Source organism: Lissotriton helveticus, chromosome 7 (assembly GCF_964261635.1).
Source record: "Lissotriton helveticus chromosome 7, aLisHel1.1, whole genome shotgun sequence".
Taxonomy (NCBI): domain Eukaryota; kingdom Metazoa; phylum Chordata; class Amphibia; order Caudata; family Salamandridae; genus Lissotriton; species Lissotriton helveticus.
In genome coordinates this window covers 849,309,339-849,323,526 of record NC_136068.1, presented here as the reverse complement: position 1 = coordinate 849,323,526, position 14,188 = coordinate 849,309,339, and the positions used below count along the sequence as shown (strand labels likewise).

At 45.7% G+C, this 14,188-nt stretch overlaps 1 protein-coding gene across 2 annotated transcripts in view; it reads left to right on the top strand.

The window, feature by feature from the left end:
- The window catches only part of RANBP17 (RAN binding protein 17), a 1,522,743-nt gene that overhangs the window by 256,800 nt on the left and 1,251,755 nt on the right, over nt 1-14,188 (top strand). For both annotated transcript variants that reach the window (XM_078653359.1, XM_078653358.1), the window contains exons 6-7: nt 1,001-1,105; nt 8,083-8,248. In XM_078653359.1, coding sequence (XP_078509485.1) covers nt 1,001-1,105; nt 8,083-8,248 — 271 coding nt within the window. The remainder of the gene's footprint in view (nt 1-1,000; nt 1,106-8,082; nt 8,249-14,188) is intronic.

The window sequence follows — 14,188 nt, the reverse complement described above, 5'->3', positions numbered from 1 at the left end:
ACCACCTCCTTGGTCAGAACCTGCAGCTCAGGATCCGTAAACGTGTACTTCCTATCAGTGTTGGGATCCATGATCGAAGATCTTGGCAGGTTTATGCTTGTGATGACAGCAATATCAGAGGATAGCAATGGATTTAGTGTGTCTTGTTTCAATGTGCTTTGTCCCCACAAAATAAATACCTGTACACTTTCACATAGGAAGGAATTTTACTTTGGGGGTGTCATGAGTTCCTTCTGTGTGTTGTTGTGGATGTTTCCGCTCTCTAGGGATTTATGTACTCATTCCAGGAAAATTAGCCTTTCCTTATATGTTGTGCCTTTGCTATTTATTGGGTATGCTATTTACCACATGCGGTAATTAGCACACATTTCACCTGTGTTAAATACCAATCCTACGGTATGTGGTAAAAACTGATAATCAGTGTTATTTATCACGTGTTATTTACCGAACCCTGACTGCATTTACCCAATGTGCAAGTTTGGGGGTTTTTGATTGAGTCTCTAGTGTTCTCCAAGTGAAACCATGTGAGTATCTGTTTGAAAGCATTTTATTTGTTGTAGTACTCTTTTTTTTTGCAAAGAAATAGTCTTCAAATGTTCTCATTTAAAATATTACTGTGAAGTTATGCCTTCCGCCTTATATTCACACATGGTCTTCATGTTGAGTTTGCTTGTCCTCTCTAATCTCTTGGTGTTCATTCACAAATGCTAGGCAAAATGTATTAAACAAAAATTCCGAGGAATATCCAGAGCAAACATCTATTTAAATTGCTGGAGAACCACAGTTACAGATAAGTACCATTTTCTTCTTCCATCTGTACACCATGCTGCTCTTTTTTGAGTCTACCAAGAAAGACTTATTTGAAAGGATTTTGCAGACGTCTAACTTCACCGATAATCTCTTCAAATACCGAAGATATACTTGGTTCTATGATTTTTTCGTCATTGTATTGCGAATGCATTCATTTTTATTCTAATTCTTTCAATATTTTAATTTTTAGGTTGATTATTCAAGGCCGTCGTCGAAACATCGTAAAATAGCTACCTCATTCCGTGACTCCTCTTTGAAGGATATTGTAATGTTAGCGTGCTCTCTTCTCAAAGAGGTAAGAAACAGCATTCATTTTTGTTTCTTAGGAAATACAGCGCCACTACATTGTCTTCATTTCAACATTTTTCTAGTCTGCATGAACGCCTGTAAGCTGCATTACTTTATAGGATACATCAACCCATCTGAATATGGGAGCCTTATCTCGTATAAGAGATCCTTAAAAAACATGGCTGTATTGATATGCTTAGCTAAAGCTGATTTCTTTGTACTACAAGCATAAACATTTGCATTTCAGGTCTCTTAACCGTCTGTACTGCACTCCTAAATTAATATCTAAATTTGACACAACCTCAGATGCTCAGTGCTAAAGATGCGTAACCAATCCAGCGGGAGTCCTACATTTGAATTTGAATTTGAATTTAAAAGCATTTATAGAGCGCTCGTGTACTTGGCAGTTTCTTGGTGCTTAAAGGCAGCAGTGGCAAGAACAAGCAGGCAGAGAACAGTAGGCTAGCAGTTAAACGCTTGCTGGAACAAAAGGGTTTTTAAGGCCCTACGATATTCCATATAGGAGGGCAAGAGTCTTATTGAAGGTGGGAGGGCATTCCAGAAGGTGGGGGCCAGAACTGAGAATTTCTGACCACCAGCTCTTTTCTTCTTAAAGCGTGGTACTGCCAGCAAGCCCAGGGAAGAGGAACGAAGAGCTCTCGGCGGGCAGTAGTTCGTGACAGCAGAATTGATAAATGCCGGGGCAGTGCCCGCTCGGGCTTGAAAAGTAAGGCATCCCAATTTAAACAGTGCCCGCTGTTTAATAGGAAGCCAATGAAGGGCTTTCAAGAGAGGGGTGGAATGGTGTGACTTAGCCAGGCCATAAACCAGGCGAGCTGCCTGGTTCTGGACCAGCTGAAGGCGGTGAAGGGCATATGTGGGAGCACCATTATAAACGATGTTCCCGTAATCAATTTTTGACAAAACCATGGCCATTATAATCAATTTAAGGGCGGGAACAGAAAAGAAACGGGATATTTTCCTGATGGTCCGTAAAGAAAAAAAACAAGAAGAAACAACTGAGCTAATGTGTGAATGAAGTGTGAGTTGGTGATTAAGAATAATGCCCAGCGTTTTAACTGATGGGGAGGGAGTGGGGGGGGGCACCCAAGGATGGTGGCCAGAGAAGAGGTGACCAAGGATTGCCGATACCGCCCGTCAAAACCAGCTCCGTTTTGTCCGGATTTAGTTTAAGATGGTTCGTATTCATCCATTCACGGATGAATAGCATCACGGACTGGAAGCCGGTTTGACCTGGCGAGGTCGGGGACAAATCAAAAATAAGTTGGAGGTCGTCGGCATAATTATACACCACGACCTCCATGTGCTGCAAAGCAAAGAGAAGAGGGAAAATGTATAAATTAAAAAGTAGAGGGGAAAGGGAAGAGCCCTGGGGAACCCCACAAGTGATTCTACGAGAAGGAGCAGTGAATTCTGCCAGGTGGACAGCCTGGGAGCGATCGGAAAGGAAGGACTCCAGCCAGGCCAAAGGGGAGCCCTCGATGCCCGCCGACTTGACACGGCGCAAAAGAATTGAATGGTCCACCGTGTCAAAGGCGGCGGACAGATCTAATAAAACGAGGGCCTGAGGCACGCTGGAGTCCAATCCCTCCCTGAGTCGGTCCAGGACTGAAATGACCACCTTCTCTGTGGAATGGCGGGGGCGGAAGCCTGCTTGGCAGGGGGCGAGATACTTGCTGCTCTCAATGAAGGAGCTTAAGACCTGAGTAAGATGGGATTCAGCAATCTTCCCTAAAAAAGGAAGGAGGGAAATTGGCCGATAGTTGGCCGGGGCACCGGGGTCTGCCCCGGGTTTTTTTAGAATGGGGATGATCGTAGCAGCCTTAAAGGAAGAGGGGACAATGCCCTGTTCAAATGAATTGTTTAGTAGGGTAAGGGCGGGAGAGGGACAATCTATAGTATACGTGCTGGGCAGGTGTCAGCGGGGGAGCCAGATTTCACCCGTCTAAGAAGAGGGGGAAGTGAGTCCAGAGTCAGAGGGGGAATGTGGGCTAAAGACTGGCTATTGGTGGGAATGGGACACTCACAGAAAGAGGGTGAGGGGGGGGAATATTAACCTTAATGGTAGCCACTTTTTCTATAAAAAACTCGTTATGGGAGTTACACAAAGTCTGTGAAGGGGGAATTTTTGACTGGGTCCTGTCAGAGGCGGCCAACTCATGGACCATCGCGAAGATCTCTCGTGGCTGGTTCTCAGCCGCCATAATGCGTCCAGAGAAGTAGTCTTTTTTTGCGACTTGTATTCAGAGAGAGCTGTGACATAAAGCTGCCTAGCTGAGGGACAGTAAACACGGCGCCATGCACGTTCGGCTTGTCGCACTATAAGTTTCTTGGCTTTTAGGGCTGGACTAAACCACTTATTGGCATTGTGAACATGGTTGATAGTTACCCGCTTAAATGGGGCTATATGGTCGCAGGTTTTGACAAGCCAATTGTCCAATGTGGTGACCTGGGAATGTAGAGCCAGACCCTTTAGGGCCGGGAGGGAAGAGCGGAGTGAGCTGCACAAGGTGGGGATGTCAACTCGACTCCAATTCCGGGTCCAAATGTTTTTGGGATGGCGTGGAGGGGCTGGGGTGTTAAGGGCCAACGAGAAGGACAAGAGATGGTTGTCCGACCAAGCGCATGGCAGTACCGAGGGCGCCGAGATGGGGATGTTAAGGGTCCATATCTGATCAAGTATGTGCCCCTGCCTATGTGTAGGAGTGTGGACATGTTGCAAAAAGTTCAGGCTAAGGAGTAATGCCGTAAAATCTTTGGATGTTGCATCCTCAGCAGGATCGCCGGGCCAAAAGTTAAAATCTCCAAGGACTAGCACTGAGGCATTATTGATGGACAGAGTGCCTAGGAGTTCCTGAAATGAAATAATAAAACCAGGGGAAAATTGGGGAGGACGATAGACCAAAACACAGGTAAGAGGGGTTTTAAAGGAAACAGACCGTACCACTAAACAGTCTGACGTTGGCAAGGTGGAAGAAGCCAGCGTCTGAAATTGTAGCCCCTCACGCGCTATTAGAGCAACTCCACCCCCCGTCTTCCCGTTTGGACGGTCAGCACGGAGGGCAGAATACGAGGGGGGAACGGCCGCCAGGACATCAGGAAGAGAGTCCTGGCGATACCAGGTTTCCGTTAGGAAGAGCAAGTCAGGGCTCTCAGTGTCCAGCAGATGGAAGATGTCAGTATGGTGCCGCACTGCGGATCTGGTATTCAGCAAAAAAGCAGAAGTGGCAGGGATAGGGATAGGGACGCGTGGGCTAGGAACAGGCGGTGTAGTGATAAAAGAAGCAGGTCTGAGACCGGGCTGGAGGGGGCTAGAACGGGCAATACCATGTGCTGTGATACATGCAAGTGTGGCGGGATCAAGTGAATAGCCGGTATGTAAAGAATGTAATACTTGCGAAGAGTAAATGAGCAGATGGGCATGGTGGTATGGCCCTGGTCCCGGCCTGGCGCGGATGGGCGCAGACGGGCAGGACTTTGGCACGACTTTGGCGCGAAGTCGGCGCTCCCGCTGCGCTCGTCCGCTGCGCTTACGCCATTGCGTCATTAAGTACCAGGAAGAAGAGAAACACTAGCCCGCTGACCTGCCAATCGGCCAGCAGGGCGGAAGTGAGGATGTGGGGGCGGAGAAGGGATTTCGTGCTCACGTGGCCACCGCCGCTGCAAACGGCACAAGCCGTGGCGGATCGGTGCCTGGAGCCTAGGTATAGTGATGTAAAAGAGAAGCGTTGCGCCGAGGAGCGGCGATCAGAGGCAAGTAGATATTAAATTGTTAGCAGGTCAACAATTTAACAAACAATACATAAGGCAAAGTAAAATCAAAAACACAGCGCGATATTTCTAAAATGTTTAAAATTAAAAGCCAGAGAAGCGCATAGCCTCAGCAGCCTCTCTCACCAGCTGTTAGCCTGGCTAACAGCCATTTGGCCTGGCTTTGCCCAGCCATTAATGCTTTTTTGGCTTGACGTGGAGGACAAATTAGCATACATTTTGAGTCAGCCTTCGCATTTGAACCCATTGACCCCATAAGTGGCTCTTTTGAGACTCCCTGCTGACTTTGGTAGACCCGAGCGTAGATTGGCGTCTCTGCTACTTTTGTTGGCTAATCGGAGGAGTAGTTATGGCTTGGTTGAGAGGTCCTCCACCGCTGATGAAGCTTGGTTGTGCAGTGCAGCCATTTGCAATGACTCGGTGGCTTATTATGCCCAAATGCCACCCACCATCAACCAGCCTAAAGAACTTCTGAAACCCACTCTGACTGTACTTCAAGAGAAAAACTGGAGTGACATGACTGAAATCTAGCGGAGATGCTTTGCTTTATAATATATTTGACGGGTGGGATTGCAATATATGTAACATTGACCTGGAACTACGCCTGAATATCACTTTTAATTTTATTTATCTAACTAATAAAATAATAAAAATAGAGTAAAAAAGATATGACTTATTTTAATCAATCAAATACGTCATATGCATGAGAAAACCCTTGCTAAATATCAGTTTTTCAGTTTCCATTCACAATCATGAACACATTTTCTTTGAAAAAATAGAGTCTAGAGCTTTGTCACTCATACCTCTTGTACTCTATAAGCATTTTCTGCTGTCACATACAACAGGCTTTCTTCAGTCTTTTCCCTATATGTACACGCAGAAGGCAGGGGCGGGGGCTCCATCTATTGTTTTAAAGTAAACGTTTGTCAAATTTTTAATAAATGCTCCAAGTTTTTGCAAGTTGAGAAGCGAACAACCTGTATGCATAGTCTCTAAGTGTACTTATTAAGGTCAGTTGTTCTGTTGTTTCAGATTAAAATGAAACTGAGCAAGCTTGGATCCTGGCACGGGAGCCACCACCCTAGTACCTTAAATTACAGTGTGGCTGTTAAGTTGTTTATCAGGCAGTTCACTTTGTCTGCAGTTACTGAGATGCAGTGTGTGAAGTAAAGAGTATGCTGCCCAGAAGGGTGGGAGCTGCCAGTAAACACTCCTACGTCTCAGACTTGTTTTAAAGATACTGCCCCTCCAAACTACTATGGTCGTATTCTGTTGGTCTGAATACCGCTCCAAAGTTATGTGTCTTGCTCTTTTGGTACCGGGTCACAGTCTGATAAGTTGGCCTCAAGAATGAACATATCTTAAAAATGGCATTTCTATTATGGGTGCACCTTCAGTGGGGGATTGATGACTAATTGATCCTACTCTTTGTTGCTCTGCTGCTATTTGCAGCCATTTTCTGTATGGCTACGGACTCTGTTCTGCATATTGCTGTGTGGTATATGCAAGAAGTAGAGATTATACAAGTTCATTCTTTGGCCAGCAGCAGTGGTCATGTTTAGCTGCAGGATCTTCCATTGGTGGAACCAAGAAAGAGAGTGTCCACTGAATATCATTAAAGTGGATTGGAGAACCATCTTCGCGCACATTACGAAAACATGAGGCAGGCTTATAGACTGCACTATAGACATCTGGTTTATATAAAAATGTCTACAAGTTTGCTTAGAGGTGTGGAGGAAGAGTGGGGTTTAGAAAATGAAATATTGCCTATGGACAAGGAATATATCTTAACCACCCCCATCAACAAGCTAGAGTAATGTTCCACTACATATTAGAAGTATCTGCATTTTAGCACTAGGTCCACACAGGCAGAGTTTGGAGTGTAAGGTGTTCTTCTGCCAAGCAATCAGTTTGGATCAGAGTTCAGAGATGCATGCCGTCTTGGTGTAATTTACCAGTCTGTGAAAGCAGTCATTCTAGACATGATTTATCCACTTCCATCTGCTTTCACTTTCGTTCATAATCAGAACCGAACTGCCAATTTTTTTTTACATTGACAGTGGCCTTCATGTTTCAGATCTGATGACACCCCATAGAGACTGCTCTGGGTGTTAAAGGAACAGCTCTGACAGCTGAGGTAGCTTGTAGCGTGGTTGTAGATGCACATGTCTCTCAAACACTCCTGAGGGTTGTCCTCGATCCTTTCTCACCTTGAGCCCATTTCATGAGCCTGGGATAGTCTTACAGTCCTATCCATGCCCTGCAAGGAGTTCGGCCACCTAATCTGATTCAGGTTTTCCATCTTAAATGGGTGGATTGGTACCCCTTTTCACTATCAAGTGAAAAGAGCAACATTATATTCAGAATTTCCAATCCCCAAATATCAGCAAAGTCTTTTTTGCATCTTACTTGTCTTCCCTCTTCTCATGTACAGTAGAGGACAATGCTTCCTGTAATATGTCTAAGGAAACTGGATAATGATGAATATTTCCTCATAGACTGTTTGACAGTGTTCTTTGTTAACCTCGGCTATTGGGCTGGTCAGGGCGGCAAAATCCTTAATGAAATTCGGTAGTAGGTGGCAGACATAGGGTTGAGGTGACTGGGTAGGTTCCCACTCAGAGATGAGTTAAACTGGGATTGAGAGGCTTCAGCCTCCGATCATTTCAGGTCCAAGCCACGCGACAGCTCCCTGGCCACAAGGCATGTGCAGGGCTTTAGAATCACATTTGTTGTAATTTTCAACCTTTACATATGTTCCGGTAACTATAACGCACATGCACTACCTAGGTTATGTCAATCTTTATGTCTTTATATCACATGTTTCAAAGATGATAAAAGGCTAATACAAACTATTGAAGTCCAGATGATCTCTTCCTTCAATTAACACCCATCCATCTATTTAAATTAACCCCATGACAACCTACATTTGGCTGATTTGTTCCTCTGTTTATCCGTAGTCGCTGGGACAATGAAGGTGAGCGTATTGCTGTTCCTCAGTAGCAAACGTCCCCGCTGTATTCTGCTTATGCATGTGCCACAGTAACCTGTGATGCAAGACATTTTATTGATTGTGCTAATATGGATTTAAGAACTAGTTGGCAGTGGCAAAACATACATTGCACATCAGTATAGGTCTCTAAGATACCTTATTAAATATACATGTTTTCTTTTCTGCATTTTTACTTTTAGATACTGGCAAAGCCATTAAATCTTCAGGACCAAAGCCAGCAGGGCCTGGTAATGCATCTTCTTAAACTTGTCCTCAATTGTCTTAGCTTTGACTTCATTGGCAGCTCGGCAGATGAATCTGCAGATGATCTATGCACTGTGCAAATTCCAACAACCTGGAGAACAAGTAAGTTATTTATTTTTGTAAACGTTCTAATAGTTGATCAATGTACTGTTATTTTAAAATACATTGAACAATTAAGATGTTGGCCATTTTCTTGCATGACGGATTGTATGGTTAAATAAGAGAGCTCTAAATTGAATCCTTAAAGGTTGAGGTTGAGTACATCCTGAAGAAGCTGCAGCTCTCATATCCACCTCTTCGGACATCCGGAAGTGTGTGTGGGGAAGCCCCTACTCTCTCTTCCTTCTATGTCTTACTGCCATTCATAGGTTACTGGCAGCAGTATAGCTAACCACTAGGGGTATGTACAAAAATGTATAATTTGATCAACTTGGGCTTCTTCCCCGCCGGGTGTGAGAGAGTTCCAGTTTCCAGAGACTGTCTATGGAAAGTCCCTCATGATTTCACCAGCCAATCTAACCAACACAGCCAATGAGGGACAGGAAGCCAGTTCCACTTTTACTTTCAATACACATTCACTTCCTGACACCTAGCTGCAGTGGTATCTCTAGATTTGTATTTTATGGGAGAGGGGGCACACAAAGGGTCACAGATAAAACTGGTGAGGCCACCTACTTTGGGCGACCATGAACACTGAACACATATGCAATAAGTCATATTTGCCAGTCTGTGAATTAGACATTACTTAAACATTAATATGGTGTATAGAAGGGGCAGTAATCTATGCAGTGTATCAATCATCCCGGTTTTCTTCTTCACATTACTCTCTTCTGCAGACACTTGGTCCTCATATATTTGACACCCTGAATCTGCATCTTACACTTCATCATTTTCTTCTTCAGCACCCTCTTTTCACACTCTCCTCCACATACTTCCTTGCATCCCCTGCACTTCAGCATTCCTCCCATGCACACCCAAAACACCCACTCATCTTCAAGCAATGCATTTTCTTTAACTTTCCCCCGCTCGTTATTTTAACAGCTGTGTACTTTCTTAACATGCTTTAGCATAACATCACGATTGCAGTTGCCACACCAGATAAATGCACTGCGCCCTCTGCAGAGAGACCAAGGATTAGTTGAGCATGTATTCCAAACCCCGGTAGGAAATTGGGTTTTTGGTTTAGGGAGATGAGAACCCTTCTCAAGCAGGAATCACAGTCCCTGTGGGGTGTACTACGAATGTCACTAGAGTATCTTGTGTTTAACCCTATGATAGCTTGACACAAGATCAGTAAGCCTTAACTTATAGGCAATGCATTTAGTGTTTATGCAACCCTCAACAGTAATAAAGGTGAAATGCAAAGTAATAAAGTGAAAACACAGCTCAAGATAAATCCCACACCAATTTAGAAACATAGAGGAACATTTAGTAGATTAGTTTACACCAGAACTGCAATAATTCAATAAGTAGAACCATAGTTAAGAATTTTAAAAGTTTTTAGTAAAAACTAGTGCCTAAAAGACCAAAGCGCCAACCACAGCATCTGGTCGCGCAAGACTGGGACAAAGTCATGGTTGACCGTGATGGAGCGTGGTTTGGTTACACAAGTTAGATTGGACTCGGTTTCCGCTTACCTTCAGATATGGAAGAGCTTTTGAACAAAAATGTCTGAGAATGTTAAGTTCACAATGGGAAAAGCAGATGGGGGTGTCTGAAGAGGAGTCTCCACCATCATGGAGATACTGGACGAAGTCACAGTGCAGATTTGTACATTCGGAACTAGTCTTTTTTGGAAGTCAACAATCTCCAGCGATACGAAGCTGCAGGCTATAGCCAACAAGGGCTAAAGGAGGCTGGATACCCTTTCCGAAGCAAAGCCGCTAAACTGGATTTGGTGCTGTGAAGAAGAACATGGAGGGAGCTGCCGCAGAGTCAGGCCAAAATTCAGGATGACCAGCGATGCACCTTAGGCAGATCGGGGAGCATGTAGGTCCCGGTCTCCTGTATGTTGTCAGTACACTTGTTAATGGAATATTTTTTAAGTCCCAGGTGTCGTTTTTTGGCTATTTGGGCACATTTAGCACCACTTCCAAAGGTCCAGGACTAGGTGGGCACTACTCGGAGGTCAGGTGTCGCTTCAAGCAGGGTCCAGGTGCAGATTCAAGGTTGTTGGAACTTCTTATAGCTCAGAAGTAGAGGCCAGCCAACTAGTACTTGGAGTCAGTCTGGTAGTCCTTGGATCAAGCAGCAAGGCAGGCCTCTGAGGACACAAGGCAGGATTCGAGTAGTAGGGCTGTTTGTAGTAGAGCAGTCCTCTGAAGTACAAAGCAGGCCTCAAGCAGCAGGGCACTCCTCTGGTAGCAGCCGGACATTCATCTGGAGTAGAAAGCAGGCTTCAGGCAGCAGAACAGTGCTTTGAAGTACAAGACAGTCCTTCTGGAGGTCCCCTGCAGGTCCAGGAGTGAACTGAATAATGTGTCTGAAGGTTCTAATTTTATAGCTGGTGCCAGCTTTGAAGTGGGAGACACTTCTAGAGTTTCCCTCATGATGATTCTGGAATTTCCTTTCTCCTTGTCTAGGCTGATAGGGGTCTGGGGTGATAATATGCTACTGTGAAGCCATTTGTGAGTGTGCTGAGGCAGCTCCTTTAAAATGTATGTGAGGAAGGGAACAGCTCCAGCCCACACATCCTGGCAGGACTGTCCATCCTGGCAACACCTAGTCCCTCTTTCTCCCACTGGTTGAAAGAAATACACAATAACCAACTGCCATGCTAATCACAGTCAGGTGACCCAGGACACAGGCACCAAATTAGTATGACAAAAAAGGCCAACTTTCTAAAAGTTGCAAAAAACACAGTTGATGGACAGAATGTAGAACAATATCATTCATTCACCCCAGTACAAAGATCTGGGCCTAAATCCATCGTTTATTTGCACTCCACACCACCCTGGGTTAGAAACTGGCTATATGCAAATCAGCTCTGACCCTGTGCCTCATGTGAACAGTCCAGTCCGAACTACCAAGCCATGTCTTTCCCAGACCGGAATCAAGCATCCAAGGACCGGTTTCTGGCTATCAGCATTCATCAGCCTGGATAGCTTGACTCCAGTGGTGTGGAGAGCCAGGGACTCACGTCTGAGCATACCCAGCCCACTCGGGTCCAGGGAAGACATGGCTTGGCAGTTTGGGCTGGACTGTTCCCATGAGGCACAGGGTCAGACTGATTTGCATATAGCCATGTCAGAACTGGGGTGGCAGAGTGGGCTAAAGAACGGTGATGGATTAAACCCAGATCTTTTGACTGGGTGTGAGTGTTTGATTGATTCAGATGCTCCATCCATCACCACCCCCTTTTGTACAACTTTCTAAAAGTGGCGTATTCAGCATTGTGACCTAAACTCTGACCTTACCAATAAAGAGGATTTTAAATTGCAATTCTTTAAAGACCAAACATTACATTTCCACCAGTTCCCAAACAAAAGTTATCACGTACTTATTTTTTTTTATAGAAACACTTTAATGTTTTTACATACCAAGCATTAACAGTGTACACTGCATTCCATTCGAAAACAGAACTGGGTAGCTTTAAACTTAGGATACAGTTCTGGCTCCAAACGTTGTTCAAAATACTTATTGTCACACAACATTATCAGTGAGGGATAATTACCCCATTATTCCATGGAAATCCCACCATTTTCATCAAACCTTGCAATATTTCTTGGGACATCCTCTCGCTTTGTAAATAAGTTTTCCACATCAGTTCATGCCCCTCTTCCAAGCCTCCGGGGGAGGCCCTGTAGTAGCTGTCAAGTGGCGGGCTATGTCCCATTTGGCAATTACGGTTACCCATCCCACCAGCATTCTATCCCAGCAGGGTCCACCTATGTCTTCAATATTGTCCAAGAGAGCAATTCGGGGTTGCAAGTCAATGGGAGTACATACTACTGCGGAGAGAGTACCCATGAAAGTTGCCCAGTATGGTGTGTGTTAGAACAGCTCCAAACCATGTGGAAAAAATCACTGAGTAGGGCTCGGCACCTCTGGCATTCTGGGGACTCACAAAGGCCAGCCTGCCACAAGTGCACAGGCGTAAGATAGGCCTGGTGAAGGATCTTAAATTACACCAGGCAGAGCCTGGCCGGCATTGCCAGAGTGAGGAGTGCAATACAAGTGTCCCTCCAGTCTACTTCATCCAGCTGTCCCATCCAACCCTCCCACCTCTGTCTCAGGGTGTCCAGCGTCGTGGAGGCATGTACCACCAATGACTGAGCCACCCCACCTTTATTAAAGTGGTGACTACCCATTAGGAACTTACATTATAGAGGGCTGTGTCCTGGTACATGGTGTAGTGCGGTGTAGTAGTTGGCGAGGGCTTGCCGGAGCTCTAGGTATCCAAAGAACTGGAAGGGTGGCATTCTGAAAACTGCCTGAAGCTCTTCTAACACCCCAAACAATCGCCAAGCCTTGAGGTCCCTATGTTGTCCCATCCGTGCAAGCCAGCCAAGGAGGCCACCTGTGCCATCCAAATGGATTCCCTCAGTGGGTCTCCAGAGTAAGAGTTCGAGACCATCCAGTCTAGCGAAGTGCTGCTCGCTATGTACGGAATACCACCTGGGTAACCTCTGGGAGTGTGGGGGGGATAGGACCCCGTAAAGGATACCTATCATTTGTCAAGCCCTAACAGGGCGAGTTCCCCTATAAAAGAGATCGTCCCACCCCATGCAACCAGTCATTAATGGGAAAAAGCTGAGTCGCCCAGTAATAAAGCCTCATGTCTGACATCATATGTCGTGCGCATGCACTTTCCGTGGACCACCATAGGAGGCTGACCTGCTCAAATGAACCTGCCTCCCATGGCCTCAAAGCATGTCTCTGGGATAAATGCAGGATAATTTTAGTAATTTCGGGAGGACCATCATCTTAAAAAGAGCAACACTGCCCATAACGTTCAGTGAGAGGGTAGCCCATCACTTCATATCCTCTTGAACCTTGTGCATCACAGGCTCAAATTCAGGCTCCATGTTGAACGTTGCTCGCAGGAGATGAATACCTCCTGGTATGGAAAGCTGATCCAATGGAACGGAATCTAAGATTGCCAGTCCTTATCTCGTCGATCGTCTTGGAGTGGGACCAACAGGGACTTATTCCAATTAACTCACAAGCACAACGCATCCCCGAAAAGCTGGCCCAGCAAATAGGACCTTAACGTAGGCTCGAAAGTGAGGTCCGAAGCCCATGGTTCAGTCGACAGTGTCATAGGCCGTCTCAAAGTCAATTAGGAGGAGAAGTGCTGTGCCTCCCAGTGCCCTGATTCGGGATAGTGCCACCTGTACTCTGCGAATTAAATGTTTGGTCCTTCGATGGTGGATAATCTCACATTGGTCTGGGTGGACGAAGGAAGGGAGAACAGTCAGAATCCTATTAGCCAAAATCTTGGCATAGAACTTAACTACCCAATTAAGAAGAGAAATCGGCCTGAACGCTGTGCATGTAGTCTTCGATCGACCAGGCTTGGGAAGGACCGCAGTCCTGGCAAGGTCAACTGTGGGGTCGAGGCAGCCCTTGCTAATTTCTTCGTAGAAGAACCGTAGGAGGGGTGGGACAATGTTGGTACTGAGTTTGCAATAAAACTCCATTGGGTATCCGTTGGCTCCTGGCGTTTTGCTGGGATTTAAATCCTACAAGGCCGCACCTACTTCCTCTGCCATGAAGGCCTACTCCAACCCCATCCTCTGCAAAGGTGAGAGGCGCAGCAAGGGCAGCTTATCAACTAAGGGAGACTCCAGCTACTGGACCGGGCGAAGCTGGGGAGCGAATACATTTTCTTAATATTGGGCAAATGATGCAGCAATCTCTGGGGATTTCGTTGCCCAAAACCTAGAGTCTCCATGCACTTGAGAAACTGGGCGGGCGTCGCCTGATGCGTGGCGAGCCAGTGGAACAGTTTGCTTGACTTGTTCCTCCATTCATATACTTGTCGAAGCCATCCAACACCGGCGAGCCTCGTCCAGACCAAATTTTGGGAGAGACTGTCTA